Source organism: Ambystoma mexicanum, chromosome 3q, assembly GCF_040938575.1.
Source record: "Ambystoma mexicanum isolate Mex_15411 chromosome 3q, UKY_AmexF1_1, whole genome shotgun sequence".
Lineage (NCBI taxonomy): Eukaryota > Metazoa > Chordata > Amphibia > Caudata > Ambystomatidae > Ambystoma > Ambystoma mexicanum.
The window spans coordinates 1,253,146,968-1,253,174,408 of record NC_090926.1 but is presented as its reverse complement, the minus strand read 5'-3'; the positions used below and the strand labels follow the sequence as shown (position 1 = coordinate 1,253,174,408).

Here is a 27,441-nt window from a genome sequence, read left to right as displayed (position 1 = left end):
ACAGGATTGTGAATGTTGGCATTCGCCATACCTAGATGAAACTGTAAATGTTAGCATGTACCACACTTAGATGGCATTCTTAACTTTAGCTTGCGTCACATCTAGACAGGATTGTGAATGTTGGCATTCGCCATACCTAGATGAAACTGTAAATGTTAGCATGTACCACACTTAGATGGCATTCTTAACTTTAGCTTGCGTCACATCTAGACAGGATTGTGAATGTTGGCATTCGCCATACCTAGATGAAACTGTAAATGTTAGCATGTACCACACTTAGATGGCATTCTTAACTTTAGCTTGCGTCACATCTAGACAGGATTGTGAATGTTGGCATTCGCCATACCTAGATGAAACTGTAAATGTTAGCATGTACCACACTTAGATGGCATTCTTAACTTTAGCTTGCGTCACATCTAGACAGGATTGTGAATGTTGGCATTCGCCATACCTAGATGAAACTGTAAATGTTAGCATGTACCACACTTAGATGGCATTCTTAACTTTAGCTTGCGTCACATCTAGACAGGATTGTGAATGTTGGCATTCGCCATACCTAGATGAAACTGTAAATGTTAGCATGTACCACACTTAGATGGCATTCTTAACTTTAGCTTGCGTCACATCTAGACAGGATTGTGAATGTTGGCATTCGCCATACCTAGATGAAACTGTAAATGTTAGCATGTACCACACTTAGATGGCATTCTTAACTTTAGCTTGCGTCACATCTAGACAGGATTGTGAATGTTGGCATTCGCCATACCTAGATGAAACTGTAAATGTTAGCATGTACCACACTTAGATGGCATTCTTAACTTTAGCTTGCGTCACATCTAGACAGGATTGTGAATGTTGGCATTCGCCATACCTAGATGAAACTGTAAATGTTAGCATGTACCACACTTAGATGGCATTCTTAACTTTAGCTTGCGTCACATCTAGACAGGATTGTGAATGTTGGCATTCGCCATACCTAGATGAAACTGTAAATGTTAGCATGTACCACACTTAGATGGCATTCTTAACTTTAGCTTGCGTCACATCTAGACAGGATTGTGAATGTTGGCATTCGCCATACCTAGATGAAACTGTAAATGTTAGCATGTACCACACTTAGATGGCATTCTTAACTTTAGCTTGCGTCACATCTAGACAGGATTGTGAATGTTGGCATTCGCCATACCTAGATGAAACTGTAAATGTTAGCATGTACCACACTTAGATGGCATTCTTAACTTTAGCTTGCGTCACATCTAGACAGGATTGTGAATGTTGGCATTCGCCATACCTAGATGAAACTGTAAATGTTAGCATGTACCACACTTAGATGGCATTCTTAACTTTAGCTTGCGTCACATCTAGACAGGATTGTGAATGTTGGCATTCGCCATACCTAGATGAAACTGTAAATGTTAGCATGTACCACACTTAGATGGCATTCTTAACTTTAGCTTGCGTCACATCTAGACAGGATTGTGAATGTTGGCATTCGCCATACCTAGATGAAACTGTAAATGTTAGCATGTACCACACTTAGATGGCATTCTTAACTTTAGCTTGCGTCACATCTAGACAGGATTGTGAATGTTGGCATTCGCCATACCTAGATGAAACTGTAAATGTTAGCATGTACCACACTTAGATGGCATTCTTAACTTTAGCTTGCGTCACATCTAGACAGGATTGTGAATGTTGGCATTCGCCATACCTAGATGAAACTGTAAATGTTAGCATGTACCACACTTAGATGGCATTCTTAACTTTAGCTTGCGTCACATCTAGACAGGATTGTGAATGTTGGCATTCGCCATACCTAGATGAAACTGTAAATGTTAGCATGTACCACACTTAGATGGCATTCTTAACTTTAGCTTGCGTCACATCTAGACAGGATTGTGAATGTTGGCATTCGCCATACCTAGATGAAACTGTAAATGTTAGCATGTACCACACTTAGATGGCATTCTTAACTTTAGCTTGCGTCACATCTAGACAGGATTGTGAATGTTGGCATGTGCCACACCTAGATGAAACTGTAAATGTTAGCATGTACCACACTTAGATGGCATTCTTAACATTAGCTTGCGTCACATCTAGACAGGATTGTGAATGTTGGCATTCGCCATACCTAGATGAAACTGTAAATGTTAGCATGTACCACACTTAGATGGCATTCTTAACTTTAGCTTGCGTCACATCTAGACAGGATTGTGAATGTTGGCATTCGCCATACCTAGATGAAACTGTAAATGTTAGCATGTACCACACTTAGATGGCATTCTTAACTTTAGCTTGCGTCACATCTAGACAGGATTGTGAATGTTGGCATTCGCCATACCTAGATGAAACTGTAAATGTTAGCATGTACCACACTTAGATGGCATTCTTAACTTTAGCTTGCGTCACATCTAGACAGGATTGTGAATGTTGGCATTCGCCATACCTAGATGAAACTGTAAATGTTAGCATGTACCACACTTAGATGGCATTCTTAACTTTAGCTTGCGTCACATCTAGACAGGATTGTGAATGTTGGCATTCGCCATACCTAGATGAAACTGTAAATGTTAGCATGTACCACACTTAGATGGCATTCTTAACTTTAGCTTGCGTCACATCTAGACAGGATTGTGAATGTTGGCATTCGCCATACCTAGATGAAACTGTAAATGTTAGCATGTACCACACTTAGATGGCATTCTTAACTTTAGCTTGCGTCACATCTAGACAGGATTGTGAATGTTGGCATTCGCCATACCTAGATGAAACTGTAAATGTTAGCATGTACCACACTTAGATGGCATTCTTAACTTTAGCTTGCGTCACATCTAGACAGGATTGTGAATGTTGGCATTCGCCATACCTAGATGAAACTGTAAATGTTAGCATGTACCACACTTAGATGGCATTCTTAACTTTAGCTTGCGTCACATCTAGACAGGATTGTGAATGTTGGCATTCGCCATACCTAGATGAAACTGTAAATGTTAGCATGTACCACACTTAGATGGCATTCTTAACTTTAGCTTGCGTCACATCTAGACAGGATTGTGAATGTTGGCATTCGCCATACCTAGATGAAACTGTAAATGTTAGCATGTACCACACTTAGATGGCATTCTTAACTTTAGCTTGCGTCACATCTAGACAGGATTGTGAATGTTGGCATTCGCCATACCTAGATGAAACTGTAAATGTTAGCATGTACCACACTTAGATGGCATTCTTAACTTTAGCTTGCGTCACATCTAGACAGGATTGTGAATGTTGGCATTCGCCATACCTAGATGAAACTGTAAATGTTAGCATGTACCACACTTAGATGGCATTCTTAACTTTAGCTTGCGTCACATCTAGACAGGATTGTGAATGTTGGCAATCGCCATACCTAGATGAAACTGTAAATGTTAGCATGTACCACACTTAGATGGCATTCTTAACTTTAGCTTGCGTCACATCTAGACAGGATTGTGAATGTTGGCATTCGCCATACCTAGATGAAACTGTAAATGTTAGCATGTACCACACTTAGATGGCATTCTTAACTTTAGCTTGCGTCACATCTAGACAGGATTGTGAATGTTGGCATTCGCCATACCTAGATGAAACTGTAAATGTTAGCATGTACCACACTTAGATGGCATTCTTAACTTTAGCTTGCGTCACATCTAGACAGGATTGTGAATGTTGGCATTCGCCATACCTAGATGAAACTGTAAATGTTAGCATGTACCACACTTAGATGGCATTCTTAACTTTAGCTTGCGTCACATCTAGACAGGATTGTGAATGTTGGCATTCGCCATACCTAGATGAAACTGTAAATGTTAGCATGTACCACACTTAGATGGCATTCTTAACTTTAGCTTGCGTCACATCTAGACAGGATTGTGAATGTTGGCATTCGCCATACCTAGATGAAACTGTAAATGTTAGCATGTACCACACTTAGATGGCATTCTTAACTTTAGCTTGCGTCACATCTAGACAGGATTGTGAATGTTGGCATTCGCCATACCTAGATGAAACTGTAAATGTTAGCATGTACCACACTTAGATGGCATTCTTAACTTTAGCTTGCGTCACATCTAGACAGGATTGTGAATGTTGGCATTCGCCATACCTAGATGAAACTGTAAATGTTAGCATGTACCACACTTAGATGGCATTCTTAACTTTAGCTTGCGTCACATCTAGACAGGATTGTGAATGTTGGCATTCGCCATACCTAGATGAAACTGTAAATGTTAGCATGTACCACACTTAGATGGCATTCTTAACTTTAGCTTGCGTCACATCTAGACAGGATTGTGAATGTTGGCATTCGCCATACCTAGATGAAACTGTAAATGTTAGCATGTACCACACTTAGATGGCATTCTTAACTTTAGCTTGCGTCACATCTAGACAGGATTGTGAATGTTGGCATTCGCCATACCTAGATGAAACTGTAAATGTTAGCATGTACCACACTTAGATGGCATTCTTAACTTTAGCTTGCGTCACATCTAGACAGGATTGTGAATGTTGGCATTCGCCATACCTAGATGAAACTGTAAATGTTAGCATGTACCACACTTAGATGGCATTCTTAACTTTAGCTTGCGTCACATCTAGACAGGATTGTGAATGTTGGCATTCGCCATACCTAGATGAAACTGTAAATGTTAGCATGTACCACACTTAGATGGCATTCTTAACTTTAGCTTGCGTCACATCTAGACAGGATTGTGAATGTTGGCATTCGCCATACCTAGATGAAACTGTAAATGTTAGCATGTACCACACTTAGATGGCATTCTTAACTTTAGCTTGCGTCACATCTAGACAGGATTGTGAATGTTGGCATTCGCCATACCTAGATGAAACTGTAAATGTTAGCATGTACCACACTTGGATGAAATCATGATCACTAGCCTGCCTCACATCTAGACAGAATATTGAAAATTAGCAAGTGCTGCACCCAGACGAAATAGTGAATGTTAACAAGCATCACACCTAGACATAATTGAAAAGACAGCAATGCCAACTAACCAATCCACTAACAATTTCACCCCTTTGCATACACCTCTCAAACTCTAACCAAACACAACCACAAGCCTAAACCACAGCATTCCACACAAACTTGATTACACTGCAACTACAAAACAAACCACATATAGACTTGCACAACAGAACACGACGACTACCGACCGCAAAACACCCCAAGCTCAGCCAACGGACCCACCTGGCTAAGGCTGCCAACAGCACATCTCTGCTCTTACACTTTTCCAGCTTACTCCCACTAACTCACCCCCCCTCCCTTTTTCAGAACCGCCAGGGTACCACTGCTGTGCTGATAGTGCGCTGTACAAATATCCTTTAACACTAACATACTCTTGGGGATTTCCTCTTTCCCTACAATTTGGATCTTTCTGGCCATACAGCTTTAGACATATGACATTTTCTCTGATGTAAATCCAGTCCAAGTCCAACAGTTTTTTTAATTTTTTTTTTTTTTTTACACTGTCCGGATATGTCATTAGTTTGTTCGTGGAATTCAGTTCATCCAAGATTGTCAAACAAGACGTTTTCCAGGCATTTAGCCTGTAGTCAGACTTTTGAAGCAGAGCCCTGAAACCACACTCTTGATTATTCAGAAGAAATTTGCAAAAGAATACCAGAGTATTCCATTGAACTACGCCCACTACTTCTTGTATTAGGTCAATGGGAGTGCAGGCAGGAAGAGCCAACTCCTGTCTCCAATAGATTCCCTCCAGTTTTGGCCATAAATCCTTTGATAATGGTGGCATAGCTTCGACCCCATAAGTTATTATAGGCACAACTTTCATGGTGTAGAAATCAATAACGAAATCAATAACGGGTTGTAAAGTGAATTTGCAGAATCTTCTCGGTTTCTCGTTTTTAGTTAGTCTATTCTCCTGAGGAGCCTCCACTAATACATGAAGAGAAAAAAATAAACTAATACAGATTCCCAGATGCATGAGATTCGGTACTTCACCAATTTTTTCGCCCTTAAGGAACCATGATTGTTTGCCAGGCGGTTTATGCACGGTTTTCCCTGTGAATGTCAAGATTTTAGTTTATTCTACGTTGACTTTTAGGCTATTGTCGTCCAAGTAGTTCTAATGCATCCAACTGCCTCTGTTAACCAACCATAGTTTGATCGAACAGAATCAAGTCGTATGCCTGAAGCAGGCGACGCACTGCCTGCCCTGCGAGTTTATGGGGGGGGGGGACATTCTTGTCTTTTCAAAAGCCGTTGGTATGTCTGAAATGAATTGGTTGAAAAGCATAGGGGCTAATCTGCAGCCTTGTTTAAGGCCATTTGTAGTTCTTAGTGGTTCAGTGAGAGTACCCTTTTTGTCCAATTTAATACACAAGGTAGTGTTAGTATGAAGGACAATCAATGCTTCTCTCAGATCCATGGGGCAGTTCCATTTTTCCCACTTTAGCCAAAGCTTGCACCTCTTTTGGGCTTTTACTCTGTTTGAGTCCTTTTTGTGTTGCCTTTGGCGGGCTTCATCCATGAATCCCGCCCAGGCTCCAGTTTGTCTGGAAAGACCGGAAGTGAGGCAGGGTCCCGAAACGTCCCTGTCTTTTGTCTCTAGGTGTGCCTGAGTGAAGCAAGTCCCTATTGGTCAGCTGCTGTGTGATTGACAGCCTAGGGTTGTGAATGAATGGGAACTTCCATAAAAAGCAAGGTTTTTGGGACTAGAAGTAGAGTCGACCACTGGAGGACACATTCCGACGCAGAACATGAGAAGATGCCAGCAGCACCGTTCTGGACCGCGAAGTGCCCGGGGAAGCACTGCAGCTGTGCTGACCCTGGTTTCGAATGGACAGGGAAGATCCGCAAGGGACAACTTCCTCCCTTAGGCTGGTGGGACAAACTCTTATTTTGGTGCAACCCCCGACTTGATGCGACTTATCAAAGCTGCAGAATCCCAATACCCTGGGTACCTCGACCATCTGTGAGTGCATTGTCTCCAGAATTGCGAATCCGGCCGATCTTCGTGGGCATCCAGAGGCCCCCACAGAAGCAGGAAACCTGCGTCCAGAATCCCCTCACCAGAGTCTAGGACCGAGGGATCAAGGAAATCCTAACCAGAGCTTTTTGTTCTTCTTTGGCTCTGAGAAAAAGGTGCCAAAACCACAAAGAAATATAAATAAATAATTAATGTATTATAACTTTAAGTGTGTAAGGGTTACTTGGCTACATGTATTTGCGAATTTAATTGCTACAGCTCACATTACCCCTATTAAAATACACCTGGCTGCTCAGTCATACTACCAACCTGTGTAGTGCAGGCCTATATTAAAAGGTGCGTTGCCTAATACCAAGAGATTTCTTAGCTGAGGGACTTCTTAGATAAGAAAGTATTGCCCAAATTTGGAGAGTTTATTGAGGAAAAATCACTGTAGGGTCCCAAGCTGTTACAATTGTGAAGGGTGGAGCTGAAATCAACTGTAGCAAAACAGCTACTGCAAGTCTCAACTGAGAAGAGCAAAGCTATAGACGCTGGGGTAAGTACACAAGTCAGAACAGTACCTTTGGTTAGAAGAGCGGTCCAGCTGGCTTCTGTCTGGTTGCAGTGATGCAAATCCTGTGTTCCTAGGCCTCAGTCGTGGGGACAAGTGGGGGGACGTCTGGTCGGCGGCAGCTACAGACTCTTTTCAGATCAGCAGCACTTCACGGGTTCAGCGCTCTGTAAACAGCACCACTGCAGATCTTGCACACTGTTTGGACTTCCATCACTCCTTGAGTCCTGCACTCTGGTGAGGGGACTTGAGCTCTGCTCGTCCTGCTTCTGGAGGGACCTGGGGAGACTCCTTGAGCTTCTGGCCGAATTACAGACGTTGCACTCGACTACGGATTTCTCGACCCCAGGAACTCTGTTCCTGCAGCAGCAAAGTAGTACAGCCAGTCTGGGAAGGTGGTACAGTGGAGTTTGTCTCAGGGTTAGTTGGTCCCACTAATCCAAGCGAAGAAGTCGTCCCTTCCGGAGCTTCTCTTGTCGATTAGAAAAAGGAGTTTCATCATAGTAGCAGGGCTTGCCAATTCAAAGGTCCAGGAGGATGCAGCATGCATTGTTCACGGTTTCTCTGTCTGGTTGTTCTTCCCAGCGGTCGACTGTCTTCAGTCCCAAAACCCTCGCCTTTTTAAGCAGGTTTCTCCCATTCATGCACAGCCTAGCTGTCACTCAAACAGCAGGAAGGCTTTCCTGAAAGGACTGCCAGCCAGCCAATCAGGACTGGGTGCATTCAGGCATTGTTAAAGACAAAGGACAGGGTAGTTTCTGGAACCTCCCTCACTTCCTGCCCTTCCAGACACACTGGAGCCAGAAGCGGGTTCAGTACTGAAGCCTGCCAAAGGCAAAACAAAGAAAGGGCTTACATCTTGCTTGGCGCACAGAGGAAAAGTCAAGAAAGCCCCCACAAACAGAAAATGGTAAAAAAAAGAAGACCAGGGTCAGTTTGTCAAAATGGTCACGCATGGGTGCTATACGGAAGCTGAGGATTCAGCCTGCGGTAGAATGGTAGGAAAATTCAACCACTGCCACCAGCCCTTTAAAGTAGTGAGATTAACATACATTTTTTTACTTTACATGAGTAGGTAGGGAAAGGGGCTACTAGGTAAGATGGGGTGTGCTGGACCTGTAAAGAGAAATGGTAAGTAAAGGAAATTTCACTTTACTATTCTTGGGAACAGTAGTTCACCCAAGAAAATGTATTTAAACCTTAAGAGAAATCTAAAGGATTTCTCTGTGACACTGCGCTGAAGGTGCTGTTTGCCACCATACAAAAAGTAGATGCCCATGGAGTTTGCCAGACACCAAAAATAAAGGAAACCGATAACCCAAATCAGATCAAAACACATGAGAGAGTGAGAACAAGGGCTGTCTCACTCCAGGGTTAAATTTAAAAAGTCCTAAAGTCCAGCAAAAAAGCTGAGGGTCTCTAAGGTGGGAGGAATTAAGCACTAAAATGAAAATTCTCCCTAACATCACATTTGAATGTCTCTGTGAAAGGTGCATTGTTAGAAGCTAAAGGGCGAACAAACAGCAAGAGTGAAAGTGGTCCTGCGGTGGTCTGTAAAGAAAATCAAGCACATTCGAAAGACTTCGACATCCGAAAGTGATCCGAGCCCGATTGAGGGAGACCCGTTTCAACTTTGTGTACAAGGATCGCCTACCCTCGTGAGGCCTAACGTGGGGAGGAGAGCTGGTTCAGCCACATTATCATTTAAACACTCGCTTTTTCTTTTTCCATACATTTTCTCCTTTTTACACAAGAGATAAGCCAGGCATTAGGTTTTTGTTAGTATAGGTGTTAGGCAATGTTTGTACCCAGTACCCTCCGGTAACACTACAAACAACTTAACTACAGATATAGCAAACCCAACCGTTGGTATAAGCTTGTACTACATAGTTTTGGTAGCGTGTTGAGCAGCCAGGCTTATCTCAAGATGGGTCAGATGTGAGCTGTAGTCGAGTTACACAGAGATTTACAGTTACAAGTATTCAAATAAACTCTTACACTCAGGGTTTCTTGAATAAACAATTATTTTATTTATCAGTCAGAGTAAACCTTCTTCAGACAGGAGCAATATAACAGTAACACTCAAATACACTTCATGAAATGCACACTTTCAATATCTCTAAATCAGTAGATACCCTTTTGGGATGGCCTACAGATACTACCTACATCCTCGGGTGACTACAATTGCTAGGGACATTAATATATCACTGTTACATTTAGAATCATATAGTAATAGTTCATGTACTGTATGTATATTGTAACTGTAGATTGATAAATGTATATATATGTATGTATTAAAGTATGCACGAAGTGTACAACACAAAGATACTTCTCAACGCTGTAACCGTATTCTTAAGCGCCCTTCTACCCCTGGGTTTGGAGCGCTAAACAAATAAAATAAACAAACATAATAAGTCAAAGGAAAAGGTTATTTAGAACATACAAGAGACCACAGGCAAATACTTTCAGATCCCCCAATGTACAGTGTTTTCAAAGTCTTTGAAGAAAAGAAGAATCAAATGTAAGGCCACAAGCTGATTAGACTTGTGAGTAGTAGAAGATGCAAGCAGCTCTAAAGTAAGAGTTAAGCTCAGAATTTAGAGTACCTTTTAGAATGAAGAAAGGTGCAGCAGATGACTTTTGCTCCTGTGCAGCTCTGCAGACCTCATTGTTCCTGGGCCTCAGTCGAGGGAGGACTTCTGGGGATTCCTGCACTGGAATGGAACAGTCACCGCTCGCAACCGGCAATCTTCAATTCAGTGGCTGTTCAGTGTTTCAGCTCCTCGCGTCTACCGCAAATAGCAACACTGCAGTTCCTGTCTTTCGAGATGGACTTTCCTTGCTTCTGGGGTCCCAAACTCTGTTAGGTACGCACACAATCTGATGGTCCTCTTCCTGGCTATACGGTTTCCAACAGCAACTCTGTCCAGGTGGCTTATATTGGAGTTGATTGGTCCCACCAACTCAAAGGGAGAAGTCGTCCTTGCAGGGGCTTCTGTGTCGATATAATTTGGAGTTTCAGCACAGCAGTAGGGCTTCACCGGGCAAATCAACAGTCCAGGAGTTGCAGCAGGCGTCCTCTTTAAGGTCTTCTTTGGTTCCTTCGTCCAGTAGTCGACTCTGCCTTCCAAGCCAATAGCCTCGCCTTTTATTCAGTTCTCTACCATTCATTCGAGCCTAGCTGTCACTCACCCAGCAGGGTGGCTGTCCTTGCTGGCCCGTCAGCAGGCCAATCACCACAGAGTGCATTTGAGTTTCCTAGGAGACTAAGCACCAGGAGTTTCGGGCACCTCCCTCACTTCCTGCCTACCCCAGACACCCTGGAGCTTCACTCGTGAATCCCGCCAAAGGCAAAGCGAACTATGGGACCAAACCTGGTTTGGCACGCAGAGTAAATCTCAAGAAGGACCTTTCCACAAATAAATGGCGAAAAAAGAAGACCAGGCCATTTTGACAAAAATGGCACCCTTGGCGAACGCAGCCCGGGGTAAATGCACACCATGGTAGTTAAAACGAAACCACTGCCACCAGCCATTCAGTGAGAAAAGGGTAACATAAAAATGTTACATGAGAAACTAGACAAAGGGGATACTAGGTAACCCCTCCAGCACCCTATTGTAAGATAGTGTGTGCTGGGTCTAGAAAGTTACAATGGTAAGTAAAGTCAATTTCACTTTACTGTTCTGGGAAACAGTAGTTTATCCCAGAGAAGGTATTTAAACCTTTGGGAAATCTGAAAGACTTCCCTGTGCCACTGCACTGAAGGTGCTGTGTGACACAATGTAAACCATGATGCCTATGGAGTTTGTCAGACTCCATCACCAAAAGAAACAGTGTACAAAATCACATTAAAATACATGAGAGAGTGGGAAAAAGGCTCTCACTCGCTCCAGGTTACAAGTCCTCAAAATCCACCAAAGTTGCTGGGGGTCTCTAAAATGGAGGGAATTAGCACATTTCTGAGAATTCTCCCTAAAAATAGGGCATTTTGCTTTGTTTCTCATTTGATGGTCGAGACTACTCCCATCTTAGTTCTAGGGCAGAATAGGAGTTTCTCCAACCCCAACATTTTCATTAAAGGTTTTAAAAATTGTATCCATTGTCAGTGTCAATACTTGTGATACCATCCCTTTCGTACAGCTGGCAGTACGTGATGCTGTGCACTCTTGAAGTATCTTCTCTCCCTTGCCTATGCTGATGTTCCTTTGTATTTGTCTGAGTGGCTCCCATTCCTGGGCTCTTTCTTGACTTGAACAATTATGTGTTTTCCCATCAGGGCAAAGGTGGAACCAAGACGCTGATGAACACTATTATGCAGTTACGGAAAATTTGTAATCACCCATACATGTTCCAGCATATAGAGGTAAGTGATTGTTGCAGACGAGCCAGCACACTACAGTGCTGAGTGCAATTCCTGTCTCACTGTGTTACAAAGGGTAGGATGTTCAGTGCAGTGCTTAAATGCCAGCTCATCCCCATATTTGTATGCTTTGACTACTTAAAGTTAGATGGCAATTCCTCAGTCAGCAAGTTGATCTGGGGAACATGCACCGTTTAATTGGGGAATATTTGAGTCTGTCACATTAATTTGCTTTGTGTACTTAAGTCGAAGGGCTCATCTCTGATGTTGGAATAATTGTAATCATAAGCCCCATTAAATGTTCCCTCTTTGTAAGATGAAGCATGTGTGCAAGCTCTCTGATCTATCATTGAAGCAACATTGTCTGTTCAAAGGTATAAATGGATGTTAGAAATACGCTTCACATTATGCTCAAGCACCCAGATCACCACGCTGTAAGGTTGAAAGTCCTAAACTGGGACTCCGTGTTAGGAAAGATTTCTCTTTGTAGCACCTTTCCCTACGTTTTTATGGACCCTCAAACCTTTTACTTTTGTGTATCTGACCTCTTTTTGCAGTGCAGTGAAGCCTTCAGCCTCACTCCCCTGGCTTTTGCTAATTTGTCATGGGGAAAGTGTGGCGATCCAGAAACCACTTACAGAACCCTTGTTTTCGGACCACCACGCGAAGTCTGCCTGCCGGGGCCGCTGCGACCGACAGGTCTGACCCAGCTGGGTGCAGTGGTCCCGGCAGGCAGAGTTGTCAATTAAGCACCAGCACCATTGCTTCGGAGTCCCCGTTCCAATGGGGACTTACAAAATATGCCGCCTGATTTCCAGCTCCGCCGGGACTTGTAATGTCCGGTGCCACCGGGAAGTCAGGCTGCGGATCCGGTGTTAGGGGTCGGTGGTTACCGCCGACCTGCTGGTTGCACCGGCAGGTTACCGCCGACCTCGTAATGGGGCCCATTGTTTCCCTTAGTCTTTCTTACTTTGTTGCCACTTTTGTTAACTTTTTATCATTGTTTAATGCATCTTATAATGCAGTACAGTGAGGTACACTTTTGTTTTACCCTAGACAAGCACTCAGGATTTTTGGTTACTTTAGTAATGGTAAATCTTCCTGAACAGGGTCAACTCCAAAACATTTTGCTTTACTGGTGGATTATTTTTCCTTATACCACCCTCACAGAATCTTACTCTTTTTATGGCAGTCATTTTTTAGACTCTCCATAGTGTCTTTTTAAAGTTATTGTTTGTCATGATTTTATGTAATAACCCTGCGGGAGACTACACCAGCCTTGTCCTCTTGACAATAGTTAACCCAACCTTTAGTATAAGTCTGTACTACACAAGTTTGTAGTGTGACTGAGCAGCCAGGCTTATCTGAAGAGGGGGCAATGTGAGCTGTAGGGTTGCAACATAGTTTCACAGTGGCAAGTATTCAAATAACACTTATACTCAAGTTTCTTGATTAAGTAAATATTTATTAATATAACAGTTTTAAAATAAGCCTTCTTTAGAAGGGAGCAATTGGCAACAATAAAAATACACTTCAAAATACACTCCTTCAGTTCAATGAAGTAAGCAGATACCTTTTTGGCATGACGCACAGAATTTGCTACACCCTGAGATGACTTTTTCTGGACACTGTGGACATTAATAGATCACTTTTCATACTTGAATGGTAATAATGAAGTTCTGGCAAAAAGGTTAGGGAAGGAAACAATGGTTAACAAGTTTCTCAAACAGGTAAGCACTTTTGAACCCCCCCCCCCCCCCCCGATCCCCTGTGCAATGTAGATTAACCCTTTCCCAGCTATACAAGTAAGGTATGTATGACTTTTTGGAGGGATAGTTCAACAGAAGAAGAGTCTTGAGGGAGCCAGGACAGCCGATATCAATTGAGCAAAGTCTAGGGGAGCTGTGTCACTTAATGAAGGTAGGTAAAAAGACTTGCACAATGTTAGAGTTTTGTTGGAAAAAGAAATCACTGTTGGGCCACAAGATGGGAGGCTTGTTGGGGGCAAAGCTGCTTGCAACTCTGCAAAGGCATCAAATGCAATTCTCGAATGAGAGCAAGCAAGCTACACACAACAAGAAGTACCCCTAGTTATAGTAGCTTGAGTCTGAAGAAGCAGGTTCCAGCTGGCTTCTGTTCCTGTTGTAGTTCCTGAAGATCCTGTTGTTCCTGAGCCTCAGTCGTGGGGACAAAAGGGAGGACGTCTCTGGACTCCTGCACTACGATTTGAAGTTCGGCAGCAGTGGGAGCAATTTAGATCAGTGGCACTTCACAGTTTCAGCGACTCCCAAATAGCACCAGAGCGGTTCTTAGACACCTTGTCGACTTTCCTTGCTTCTGAGGTCCAGCACTCTGTTGAGATGGCTCAGGCTTGGTCATCCCTGCTTTGAGGGGGTCCGGAGGATCTTCCTGGAGCTCGGGTCTGGCTTAAAAACCATGCACTCTATTCTGGTGTTCCTGTCCCCTGGTATTGGGTTCCTTCACCAGCAGAGAGAGGGGTTTCAATTGAGTTAGTCTGGGGGTCGATTGGCCCCACCAACCCAAGGGAAGATGTCGTGCTTTCCAGGCTTCTCTAGTCGATGTCGAAATAGGAGCTTCAGCACTGCAGCAGGGCTTCACGGTCCAGCAGGTGCAGCAAGCTTCTCTTCCAGTTTCTTTCTCAGTCCCTTCGTCCAGTGGTAGACTCTGCCTTTCTTGCAAAAGACCTCACCTTTTATACAAGTCGTTCCCATTCATTTGCAGCCCGTCACTCACACGGCAGGGTGGCTGTCCTCCAATGACAGCCAGCCGGCCAATCACCTTTGGGTGCATTCCAGTAACCAAGGACTAAGCACAGAGTTTCGGGCACCTCCCACGCTTCTTGCCCTGCTAGAAATGCTGGAGCCAGAGGCGGGCTTCACCAGTTAATCTCGCCAAACACAGAACTAACAAAGGGACCAAGCCTGGTTTGGCGCGCAGAGTAAATCTCAAGAAGGACCTTTACAACAAGAAGACCGGCTATTTTGATCAAATCGGCACCCAATATTGCAGCTGCAATTACAGCTTGTGGTAAAAGCACACAAGGGTAGGAAAAAGTAAACCACTGCCACCAGCCATTAATTGTAGAAAGGGTAACATAAAAATATTACACGAGAAGTTAAACAAAGGGGATACTAAGTAACCCCTTCAGCACCTTTAATGATAAGGTGTGCTGGATCTATGAAGAGGAAAATGTAAGTAAAGTCACTTTCACTTTGCTACTCTTAGAAACAGTAGTTATTCAAGAGAAGGTATCGGAAATCTAAAGTATTTCTCTGTGACACTGCACTGAGGGTGCTGTGTGTTGCATTGTAAAAAGATGATGGCTATGGAGTTTGTCAGACTCCAAAACAAGAGGAAACAGTGTTCAAATCAAATAAAAATGTGTGAGAGTGCGGGAAAAAGGTCTCGCTCTCTACATGGTTGTTAGGCAAGATTGTAAGTAGTAACCCTGTGGGAGACTGCACCAGCCTGGTCCTCTTGGCAATAGGTAACCCAACCTTTGGTATAAGCATGTACTACACAAGTTTGTAGAGTGACTGAGCAGCCAGGTTTATCTCAAGAGGAGTCAATGTGATCTGTAGGGTTGCAACATAGTTTCACAGTGACAAGTATGCAAATAACACGTACACTCAAGGTTTCTTGATAAAATAATCATTTATTAATTTAAACAGTCAGTTTAAATAAGCCTTCTTTAGAAGGGAACAAATATGTAACACTTAAATATACTTCAAAATACACACTTTCAATTTCAGTAAACCAGTAGATGCCCATTTGGGATGGCACACAGACACTTCCTACCCCCTGAGGTGACTTCAATAATTAGGACACTGTGGACATTGCTATATTACTGGTACATATACGGAGTTTGGTGTCAAAATGTTAGGATCGTTTTTCTGAAGTTCTACCCAAGTTCATCAACACCATTCAACAGAGGCAGTACAAGACTCGACTCTTAGTATAAGGCTGTACCACCCGAGTACATGGTAGCGTAGACAGAGCAGCCAGGCTTATTTTAGGAGGGAGAGAGGGCTGTAGAATCAGTACAAGTGAAATTGTCAATACAAATGGTCCAAAGAATCACTGAAACACTATGCATGTGAAGATGAAGCATTTATTTAAATACAGGTAGGCCCAGATAAATCTAGGGGTAAATAAACACTAACACATTATATGAAAACAATTAAAAAAAAAAAACACAACACTATTCTTTAAGGTGCACAGACCCAATGATAAGCCTTATTTGGACCACCGAACAGTTGTTCTAGGGAAGTCAAAACCTTTTTGTACACATTCAGTATAGGTCACACCTATTGTTGGTGGGGGGGAGGGTGTTAAAACCAATGGTTACTTTCACAATTACATTCAGTAGTGCAAGGGCAGTACGTCCTACCAGTTGTACAGTGACTTTCCGTACAAATCACATAATCAGTCAACTGGACAATATACTTTGTGAATAGTGGAACACTTATTCCAAGTACAGTAAAAACCTAATACCTTTGTGATAACACCCAGTTATACTTGGTGAGTAAAACCTAAGGATGTAATTTTCAATTACAGGTGCTTTAGAGATCAGTGAAACACAGATTGAGATAAACAGGAACTCTGGTAACTTATTTTTGGATGGTACACAGCTAACTCAAGGTAAGTAAAAACGGTATACTTTTTATATCTCACAAGGAGTCCGGGTTAGATCTTTCCCAACTATACACGTGACTGATGTGGGACATATAAGGGACAGGTAGAACCACAGACTCTGGGTAACATAGCACAGGGAAAGTAACCCCTAATGTTAAACTTTACTGAATTACTCAGTGTTAGGCAGAGTTTGTATGCAGTGCCCTTTGGGACCACTACACACAACTAAGACTACAGGTGTAAGCAAACCAACCTTTGGTATATGTCTGTACTACACAGTTGTTGGTAGCGGAGCTGAGCAGCCAGGCTTATTTCAAGAGGGGAATGTGAGCAGTAATGATGTTACACAGAAGTCTAAAATCACAAGTATTCAAATAAACTCTTACACTCTAGGGTTCTTGGTTAAACACTTATTAATGTATTCAACAGTCTGTTATAAAACATTCACTAGCTAAAACATTCACTAGCAGGAGGCCGTTAAATATAACAGTCTGTTATAAAACATTCACTAGCAGGAGGCCGTTAAATATCATACACAAATATACTTCAGTACTATACTCATTAAGTTTCTGAGGCATTCAGACTACTTTGAAGGAGGAGCTAAATGGGTTCAGAATACTTTGAAGGAGGAGCAAAAAGGAGTAGGTTCAGAACATAAAAAGACTACAATTATTCTTAGACCTTGCAAATACTTGAGTTTGTCAGAAGAGTCAATTCAATTCAATAGGCTAGGCCACAGTCCATGGGCTAAAGTCTTGGATAGGATAAATCGGTTCTGGTAAGTAAACAGTGAAGTCTCGGCGCAAGTTCTCAGTAGTAGTTTGTAAAAAGGAGAATCATATGTCGGGTCACAGGCCTGCGGGTTGCAAACATTTCAAGCGCTTTCACTGCAAGAGGTAAGTTCTCTGTCTTGTTTCACAGTACTTACAATGAAGGAAGAGGCAGCTGATGACTTCTGTTCCTGGCAGTTCCTGCAGATCTCGCTGTTCCTGGGCCTCAGTCGTGGGGACAAGAGGGAGGACGCCGGGGGACTCCTGCACTAGGACTGGTCAAAAAGCTTGCAACTGGCCCACTTCAATTCCGGTGGCTGTAAGCAACACACACAAACTGGTGTCCCTCTCCCTGGTCCTATGGTTTCCTGCAGCAACTCTGAGGAAATTCAACCAGATCCGAGATGGGTGCTCCTGGTGGCTTACTTTGGAGTTGATTGGTCCTACCAACTCAAAGGGAGAAGTCGTCCTATGTAGGGCTTCTCTGTCGATTAGAACTTGGCGATTCGGACCTGCAGCAGGGCTTCACCGGGCAAACCAACGGTACAGGAGATGTAGCAGCTGTCCTCTTCAAACTCTTTTTAGGTTCCTCCGTCCAGTGGTCGACTCTGCCTTCCAAACCAAGAGACTCGCCTCTTATTCAGTTCTCTCCCATTCATTCCAGCCTAGCTGTCACTCACCCAGCAGGGTGGCTGCCCTTGCCAGACAGTCAGCCAGCCAATCACCACAGAGTACATTTGGGTCTGCTAGGAGACTAAGCACAGGGAGTTTTGGGCATCTCCCTCACTTCCTGCTCACCCCAGACACTTGGGTGCCAAAGGCGGTCTTCACTCCTGAAGCCTGCCAAAGGCGAATGAACAAAGAGACCAATCCTGGTGTGGTGCGCAGAGAAAAACTCTAGAGGGACCTTGCCACAAAGAATGGTGAAAAGAAGGCCGGGACCTGTTTTAACAAAGGGGGCTCGGACGCCATCTTGAAAAACATGGCTCCTGCAATTTAACGTTACCGGGGCTACGAATAGTTCGCGGTTGGGAAAAATCATGGTAGTTCATTGTAAAGCCACTGCCACCAACCATTCTGAGAGGAAAGGGTAGCATTTGACTGCTACACGAGTATCTAGACACAGGGGATACTAAGTAACCCCTCCAGCACTCTATTGTAAGATAGGGTGTGCTGGGTCTAGGAATTTAAAAGACTAGTAAAGTCAATTTCACTTTACTTACTCTGGGAAACAGTAGTTTATCACGGAGAAGGTAATTAGACCTTGAAAGCCTGAAAGGCTTCCCTGTGTCACTGCAAAATTGCAAAAGATGATCCCTATGGAGTTGGTTAGACTCCATAACCAAGAAAACGGAGGTAAAACACATATCAAAATACATGAGAGTTTGGGGAAAACGGGTCACACTCTCTCCAGGTAAAAAGAAAATCAAGTCCTCAAAATCCAGCAAAGTTGTTGCGGGTCTCTAAGGTGAAGGCAATTAGCGCACTTTTTAGAAATCTCCCTAACGGGCCACTCACGGATTCTGAGGCCACTCACAAAAAGGATGATGGCAAACAGCACAAGAAAGATGACAACGACAATTCTAAAACCTCCCATCCAAAAGATAGCCACAAATATAAGAAGGGTAAGCCATTTGAGAAACCAGGTCAGTCTAGTAAAACCTCTGGTGCCAAACCAGAGGGAGGTCAGCAGAAACCCCCATTCCAGAAAACATTTGGTAAATGTTATGCTTGTGGGTCTACTGACCATGTGAGCGGAAGGAGTGCTTCCTGTTTGACCACATGGGCAAGAGGCGGAAAGCTGTGTTCACCATACCTATCCTGGACCACGTGAGGCAGGAGGGCCGGCGTACGATGCAACATCCCTTCTCGGAACCGGCTGTCGGGTGGAGGCTGGAGAAGAAGTTTAAGGCCCCGGACTCTACACTGAAGTGCTTGGTGTTGCAGCCCACGCCCGAGTCGGTGGTGTCGGCGGTGGTTAGCCGTAAAGCCAGAAGTCGGCACAAATGTGTTACCCCTCCCGACAGTGACGCCAGGAGATGGGATGCCTTCGGGAAGAAGGTTTTGACTGTTGGGGCGACGACGGTGAAAGCGGCCAATTCATTGGCGATCATGGCTCACTAGGATTGTGAGATGGGGCATTGGCTAGCGCCTCTGTTTGAACATCTGCCTGAGGAACACCGTAAAGCTGCCATGCTGTCGGTACGCGAAGGGGGGGAGGCGTCCAATTATAGTATCAACATTGCCGTGGACTTTTAAACAGATAAACAGCGGCGTTGCGTCGACAGGCCTGGCTTAAGTGCACAGACTTTCGCCCGGAGGTGCATTATAAGGTTCTGGACATGCCCTGTGAGGGGGAGCAGTTGTTTGGTGAGAACATTGATGAGGCCCTCAAGGGTATGAAGGAGGACTCTGAGACTGCCATATCTTTGGGAGCTTTGCAGAGTGGGTGCTCTTTTCGCCCCTTTCGTCCCGTCCGTGGGGCGTCAAGTGCCCGGTTTTCTTCCTCCAGAGACCGGGGGTACGGTCGGTCTGGTTACTCCTCCCAGGGGTATAAGAGGTCGACGCAGAAGAGTTGGGACATTCAGGCCTCCAGGAAAAGAGGTGGGCAGGCCTCTTCCTCCAAGGGGAGACGAGCTAAGCCACATCAATGACTGTCAGCAGGGAACTCTGCTGGGGGGCAGGGTAGAACTGCACGTAGACGAGTGGTGCAGAATTACGTCAGACCGTTGGGTATTGGACACGGTTAGTCTGGGCCACTCTCTGGAGTTCAAGTGTTCCCCGGTTCCCATTCCTCTAGTGTATACCGTGCAAACGCACCATCATATCCTACATCAAGATGTTGTCCTTATGCTACAGAAAGGGGCTATAGAATTGGTTCCGGTGGCCGGGAAAGGCCAAGGGGTTTATTCCCGTTACTTTGTGCTGAAGAAACCCAACGGCAAGTGGCGTCCCATTCTGGATCTTCGGGCGTTGAACAAGACTGCAACGCCTGAAGTTCAAGATGCTCACGCTTCAGGAAGTCATTCGGTCTGTACAGCTGGGCGAGTTTCTGGCCTTGTTGGATTTACAGGACGCCTATTTCCGCATTCCCATGCATCGACGGCACAGCAAGTTTATGCGGTTTGTCATAGGAGAAGACCATTACCAGTTCAGAGTGCTCCTGTTCTGTTTAAAGTAGTCTCCCAGGACGTTTACAAAATGTTTGGCGGCGTGTCTGACGGGAAGGTCATCACGTCTACCCATACCTGGACGACTGGCTGGTACGCGGTTCGTCGCCGGGGGAGACACGGGGAATTCTCTGCGCTACCATGCAGCTGTTGCAACGGCTAGGCTTCGCTAGGTATGAAAGATAAGAACGCTGGAGAAATGAAGTTACAGGTAAGAAACTACTCCCTTCTGTGCCCTCTCCCTGTCCCTGACCCCCTCCCCTCCAAAAGCCCTCCAGCTAAGTCATGTTCCAAACACTTAACCCCTGGGCAAACTCACGCATACCATGGCCCTGCCTTACCCTAGTACCTAGCTGTACAGTGCTGCATGCATTTCATTGTCTCTCGTGGCACTGCTTCTGACTGGCTGCCTCGTCGTGGGCAAAATATAATGCCCAGGGTCAGGAGGAGTCCCACTAATATCCTCACAGAGAGTCAGTCAGGTGACCACCACTCCAGAATTGTGGCAGCACGGAGTGCTTGGGGCTGGGGGCCGACACAGACAAGTTGCTTTCAACTTTGCAGGGCAGCAAATTCGTTGTTACTTCCTGCAAAGTTGAAAGCAACTTGTTGTGAACTTTGGGGCAGCCCCGGCCCCTGCCCAGCACTGCAGGCAGGAGGAGCCGGAGCGAGCAGCCAGCCTCCTGCTGCAGTAGGTGTTCGTTTTAGCAGCACATCATCAATCAGGAGCTTGGCCACCGCGGCCCTGATTCAGTGGCCCTGATTCAGTGGCCCTATAACATATGCATCATACATCATAATTATGATGCATGCAAAACATCAAAGCAAGGTAACAATGTGTGTTGTTGTTACCTTGCTTTGATGAATAATTATGCTCCAGGACGAGCTACTCCAGGCTCCAGTCCCTGGCCCCCCCCCTGCTGCCAGAGAGTCAGTTTCCTTTCCGGCGGTGCTGCTGAGGGGAGCTGCTCGGGCTGCACCAAGGCCCCCACGGCGCACAAACTGTTGGCTCGGCAGTGGCAGCCTGAGGCTGAGCCAATCCATTTTGTACATCTCGTGAGTGGCTCAAAATGAAAACATCAACAAACAATTGAATTTTTTTAACTGCCCCCCCGGTCCTCAAATGCCGTCGGCTAGTGGCCGATCGACCGATACTGCTAGTCCGACCCTGACTACACTACACATCTCGTTAGGGATAGTGTTAGTCATGCGCAGATCGATGGCCGTTTTCAAACTTCGATAGAAAGATGCAGTACTCCACCATTCCCACTAGATGTCGAACTATACGCACAGAATGTGAATCTAAGCAGATTCAATCATCAGAAATACGATTACAGTGAGTAATGTATGTCATATTCTGTTATCCTGAAACCTTCTTTCGATGGCAGCCTACTTTTCTACAGATGACAAGATGTTTTCTTTCAGCAGCGTCAACAAATGTAATATTTTTGTTCTAGCGTTTAGACTGCCTCGAAAAACCATGCGTCTTTGAATTAAATAGGCATGTGACCACTTTGTCCATTTTCTTTTGTTCTAGGAATCTTTTTCTGAGCACTTGGGGTTTACCGGAGGGATCGTTCAGGGGTAAGAAGATTGTCTTGTGTGTCTGGCGCATGCCTGACCATCTGTAAAAGTAAACCCGGCAGCCATTTTGAGGATTAACCCATAAAACCCAATTTGCCAATATTTCCCAAAAACAAAGTAACCCAAACCTCTGTCTCGCCAGATGCCATTTCTCCTAACCTAACCAAGGGAGAAGCACTTTGAGTTGCCGTGTAACAATTGTGTGCTTTCTTTAGAGACATAGGCATCACACACAAGGTGATTGAAGAGGAGACCTTAAAACTAGAAGACAAATGTGTCCGTACCTTGCTTACAATAGTTTGCCAAGGGTCAGTTTGATGGTTACACAAAATTAAAGCAGTACTGTAGGCCAGCATCATGGCGGTGACGAGCCAGTTGCATGTGGGTGCTTGCATTCTGGAGCTCCTACATGCGGCTTAGCCGTACTGTCATTTTACCAACAACAAAGAAGTTGTTTTCCAAAAACTATCGATTCATATATTTTCTTTTTTTTTTTAAAGATATTTTTGGAGGTTCTCCTTCAAGTCTCCCCCTGCCTATATTATCACTATCCCAACCCCCTCCCTACCTCTTTTAACCCATTTCCCGTCCCCGTATTTTTCGAGACATTTTTCCCAAAGTCATTTCTTCTATGAAAATTACTTTGAAAAACACTGGTCGGGAAACCAACGAGATTCTGGGTTAGCAAGATTTCCGTTCTAGCATTTGTATGGGAATAAAAGATTTGTAAGTAAGTTGTGTTTGGACTTAACCAGTGAGAGGAATTAATCCATTTGATAGTCTTCCGTCTGCATGTTTTTACCCCCATTTCTTCATGTTTTGGTTGTAAATGATGATCTGTGCTCTTTCCTGTGCATTCAGATTAGACCTATACAGAGCCTCAGGGAAGTTTGAAGTCCTGGACCGAATCCTCCCCAAGTTGCGAACCACTAACCACAAAGTCCTGCTCTTTTGTCAGATGACTTCTCTTATGACCATCATGGAAGACTACTTTGCTTACCGTGGCTTCAAATACCTCAGGCTAGACGGTGGGTTTCATCAGCTGGCATGGCTGTTATATCGGCACTGCTTGATGCTATTCAGTTGTGTGTGTGTCGTGAAAGATGCTTGTAAGCCTACAAAGAAGCTTTTCTAACCAGACCTTCTCTCTGTGCAGGACCAATGCCTAGATTTGCTCTCTTTCAAGAGGACTCTTGAATCTTTTTTGGGAGATTTGAAAACATTTCTACAATGTTAGAGTAGCCCAAAAATATCTGACAATTGTACATTTTGGGGGTTCCGCTGTCTCTTTTAGGGCGCCCATCCACTTTATGCTTTTGCTCCCTTAGTTCTTTTTAGAATCTTTCACCTCTGTGTAGTAAGAGGGACTTCTACTTTGGCCTTCCAGCCCATATAGCTATTAGGATGGCTATTTTGGCACTAGAGTTGATTATATTCCCTTATATTGATTTTAGAGGGTAGGCTGGTGGCAGCTCTAATTTAGTTTTGTCTTCACCAAGGATGCAAGTGGAGATGCTGCATAAGTAGCCAAATGTGCCTTATTGGCAGCCATTGGGGTAACAATGTTTTTTTAAATGTTTTTCTGTCTGCCATTTTGTTTCGGGCTATTCCATTTTCTTGAAAATACACGAGGCAGGCCTTCAATGGTTGTTGCTCGCTCATCGCCTCATTCTGAACCCATCCCTGGACCCCCTATTGTGGTTTCGAGTCATTAGGCAATCGAAATCCTGTGTGTGTGGCCCTGAATTCTGGAGGTTTTTGGGATAACCTTGTTGGATGTCTGTGTTAGGTAAGATTGGATTCAGTAACCCTGTGAAAGATTACACAAGCCTTGTCCTCTTAGTAATAGGTAACCCACCTATTGGCATAGGTCTGTACTACATAGGTTGGTAGTGACTGAGTAGCCAGACTTACCACACAAGGGGTAAATGTGAGCAGTAGAGATGTAACACCGAGATTCACAAATACAAGTATCCAAACAACACATCTACTCAAGGTTTTCTAGTAAAATAATGATTTGTCATTCATTTTAAGTAAGCCTTCATTAAAAAGGGCAATATGCAACAATAAAAATACTCTTCATAACACTTCCCCAGATTTAAGATATGCAAGTAGGTACCCTTTTGGGATGCCTCACACACACACTTCCTACACCATGAGGTGACTTAAATTAATAGGAAACTGTTTGGCATTGATATCATTTTTTGTACTTGACACAATTCGGAGGTTGTGGACAAGGGAAAGGTTTGGGAAGGAAAAGGTTTAGTTTCTCGGAAAATAGTCTAGGTTAAATCTTACCCAGCAATACAAATTAAACTTGTGCACCACCTATGAGGGTACAGTTGAAACCAAAGTCAATGTGTTAGAGTCTGCAGTTAGCCAGGACAGCCAAAGTTAATTTAAACAATGTCTATGGAGCTGAGGCACTTCTTTAGATAGCACAAAAGTCTTGCACAATTGTTTTAGAGAGTTTGTAGAAAAAAAGAATCCCTGTTGGGCCACACGCTGTTAGGCTTGTTAAGGGAAGAGCTGTAATCAACAAGGCTCCAGTGAGAACAAGCAAGCGACAGACCAAAGAGGTAGTCAAGGCGGTACCTTACGTTGGAAGAAGAGGATCCAGCCGTCTTCTATTCTGGTTGCAGTCTTGCAGATCCTGGGTTCCTGGGCCACAGTCGTGGGGACAAGAGGGAGGATGTCTGGAGGACTCCTGCGCTGCGGTTTAAAGGTCGGCGGCTATGGACTCTTTCCAATTCCGCAGCACTACGCGGTTTCAGCTACCGGTCAATAGCACCACTGCCGTTCTTGGACACTTGATGGGCTTCCCTTGCTTCTGCGGTCCAGCACTCTGGTGAGGTGGATCAGGCTTGGGTTGTCTTGCTTTGGGAGGGTCCTCAGAATCTTCCTGGAGCTTGGGTCTGGCTGTTAGCAAATTTCTGAGAATGCTCCCTAATTCGCGCCACCTTAAAGACCCTCAGCAACTTTGGTGGATTTTGAGGACTTGATTTCTTTAACCTGGAGAGCGTGAGAACCTTTTTCCCCACTCTCTCATGTATTTTAATGTGATTTTGAACTCTGCGTTTCTTTTGGTTGTGGAGTCTGACAAACTCCATGGACATCTTTTGCATTGTGTCACACTGCACCTTCAGTGCAGTGGCACAGGGAAGTTTTTCAGATTTCCCAAAGGTTTAAATACCTTCTCTTGGATAAACTACTGTTTCCAAGAGCAGTAAAGTGAAATTGACTTTACTTACCATTGTAACTTTCTAGACCCAGCACACACTATCTTACAATAGGGTGCTGGAGGGGTTACCTTGTATCCCCTTTGTCTAGCTTCTCATGTAACATTTTTAATGTTAGCCTTTCCTCACTTAATGGCTGGTGGCAGTGGTTTCGTTTTAACTACAGTGGTGTGCATTTAACGAAGGCAGCGTTCGCAGCTGCAGTAGAGCACCCAAGGGTGCCATTTTTGTCAAGATGGCCCCAGTCTTCTTTTTTCGCCATTTCTTTGTGGAAAGTGAAGCCCGCCTCTGGTACCAGGGTGTCTGGTGTGGGCAGGAAGTGCCCGAAACTCTCTGTGCTTAGTCTCCTAGGAGACCAAAATGCACTTTGTGTTGATTGGCCGGCTGACTGTCCGGCAAGGACGGCCCCCCGGCTGGGTGACTGACAGCTAGGCTGGAATGAATGTAGAGCACTGAGTAAAAGGCAAGGCTTTTGGCTTCGAAGGCAGAGTCGACCACTGGACGAAGGAACCGAAGAACTTGAAGAGGACGCCTACTGCAACTCCTGGACCGTTGGTTTGCACAGTGAAGCCCTCCTGCTGTACTGAAACTCCAAATTCGTTTTGACAGAGAAGCCCCTGCAAGGACGTCTCCCCTTTTAGTTGGTGGGACCAATCAACTCCAAAGTAAGCCACCTGGACATCCATCTCAGAGCTGATTGAATTTTCATAGAGTGCTGCTCGAAACCGTATAGCCTGGGAGAGGAACACCAGATTGTGTGCGTTGCTTTTAAGCTGGCATAGAGCTTCAGGAAGATCCTCTGGACTCCCAGGAAGCAGGACTGACCGAGCCTGAGCCCCCTCAACATAGTGCGAGACCCCAGAAGCAAGGAAAGTCCATCTCGACAGCCAGGAACCGCAGTGTTGCTATTTACGGTAGACTCGAGGAGCTGAAATACTGAAAAGCCACTGATTTGAAGATTGTCGGTTGCGAGCAGTGACCGTCCCATTGCAGAGCAGGAGTTCCCAGAAGTCCTCCCTCTTGTCCCCACGACTGAAGGCCAGGAACACCAGGATCTGCAGAGCTGCACAGGAACAGAAGCCATCTGCTGCACTTTTTCTTCAATACAAAGGTACTGTAAATTCTGAGAGGCTTACCTCTCACTGTAGAGTTGCTTGCATCTTCTACTACTCTCACTTCTAATCAGCTTGTGGCCCTACATTTGATTATTCTTTTCTTCAAAGACTTCTAAAACACTGTGCAAAGACTTTTCAACTTACCTACCAGAAGTGCTTCATCCTATATAAGACTTTTGCCCATTGACTTTGGCTTAGCCTATTGTACTGAATAACTCTTCTTGGGGGATCCAAAAGTATTTGCCTGCTTAAGAATATTTGTGGTCTCTTGTTCTAATAACCTTTTGTTTTTCCCAACTGCTAACAGTATTCTAAATGCCAACAGTAAGATATTAATGACCCCAGCACCCTAGCTATGGAAGTCACCTGAGGGGAAGGTTGTGCCTGTGGGCCATCCCAAAAGGGTCTTTACTTATTTAGAAACTAAGAGTGTACAGTATTGAAGTGTATTTGTGTTACGTTTTATATTGCTTCCTTCTGAAGAAGGCTTACTCTAACTGAGTGATGAATAAACTAAAGTTCTCCAGCATGGGGTCTGGCATGGATTCACATGCTCATGAATATTCCCTGTTGTGAGGCTGGGAATCCTCGGTAAACTCGGTAAAGAAAAAATCAGTATCGGTTTAGTTTGTGATCTGTCTTTCTTAGTAGTAACCAATCACTGGTCTCTGGGTCATACTGCCCCAAGCCAATGACTGCCCTCTCCCTAAACCCCGCCCCTGGAGCCATCCTCAGATTTTTACCGCACGTTCAAGTGTTGGGAGTCCTCGTGCTATAGCTCTCAAGCTTTTACTGCGTTTTGAGTTTTTTTCAAGGAGTTTAATCTAATTTTTCCGTTCAATCGAGCCTCAAGCTCCACTGTTTTTACTTCCGATCAACGGGGACCCGTTTCGGGATTTTCTATGCCCCTCAAGGGCAAAGTTTTCGCCAAGTTACGTTTCTTGGAGGATTCCAGAAGATCTGAGGCCTCCCTCGTGGACATGGCCCAGGACAAGGGAAGCT

General features: G+C 44.5%; 1 protein-coding gene across 4 annotated transcripts in view; it reads left to right on the top strand.

Moving 5' to 3' along the window:
- SMARCA4 (SWI/SNF related BAF chromatin remodeling complex subunit ATPase 4) overlaps window positions 1–27,441 on the top strand; it is a 648,210-nt gene that overhangs the window by 247,564 nt on the left and 373,205 nt on the right. For all 4 annotated transcript variants that reach the window (XM_069604251.1, XM_069604249.1, XM_069604250.1 and 1 more), the window contains exons 22-24: window positions 11,822–11,908; window positions 22,039–22,085; window positions 22,947–23,113. In XM_069604251.1, the coding sequence (XP_069460352.1) occupies window positions 11,822–11,908; window positions 22,039–22,085; window positions 22,947–23,113 (301 nt within the window). The remainder of the gene's footprint in view (window positions 1–11,821; window positions 11,909–22,038; window positions 22,086–22,946; window positions 23,114–27,441) is intronic.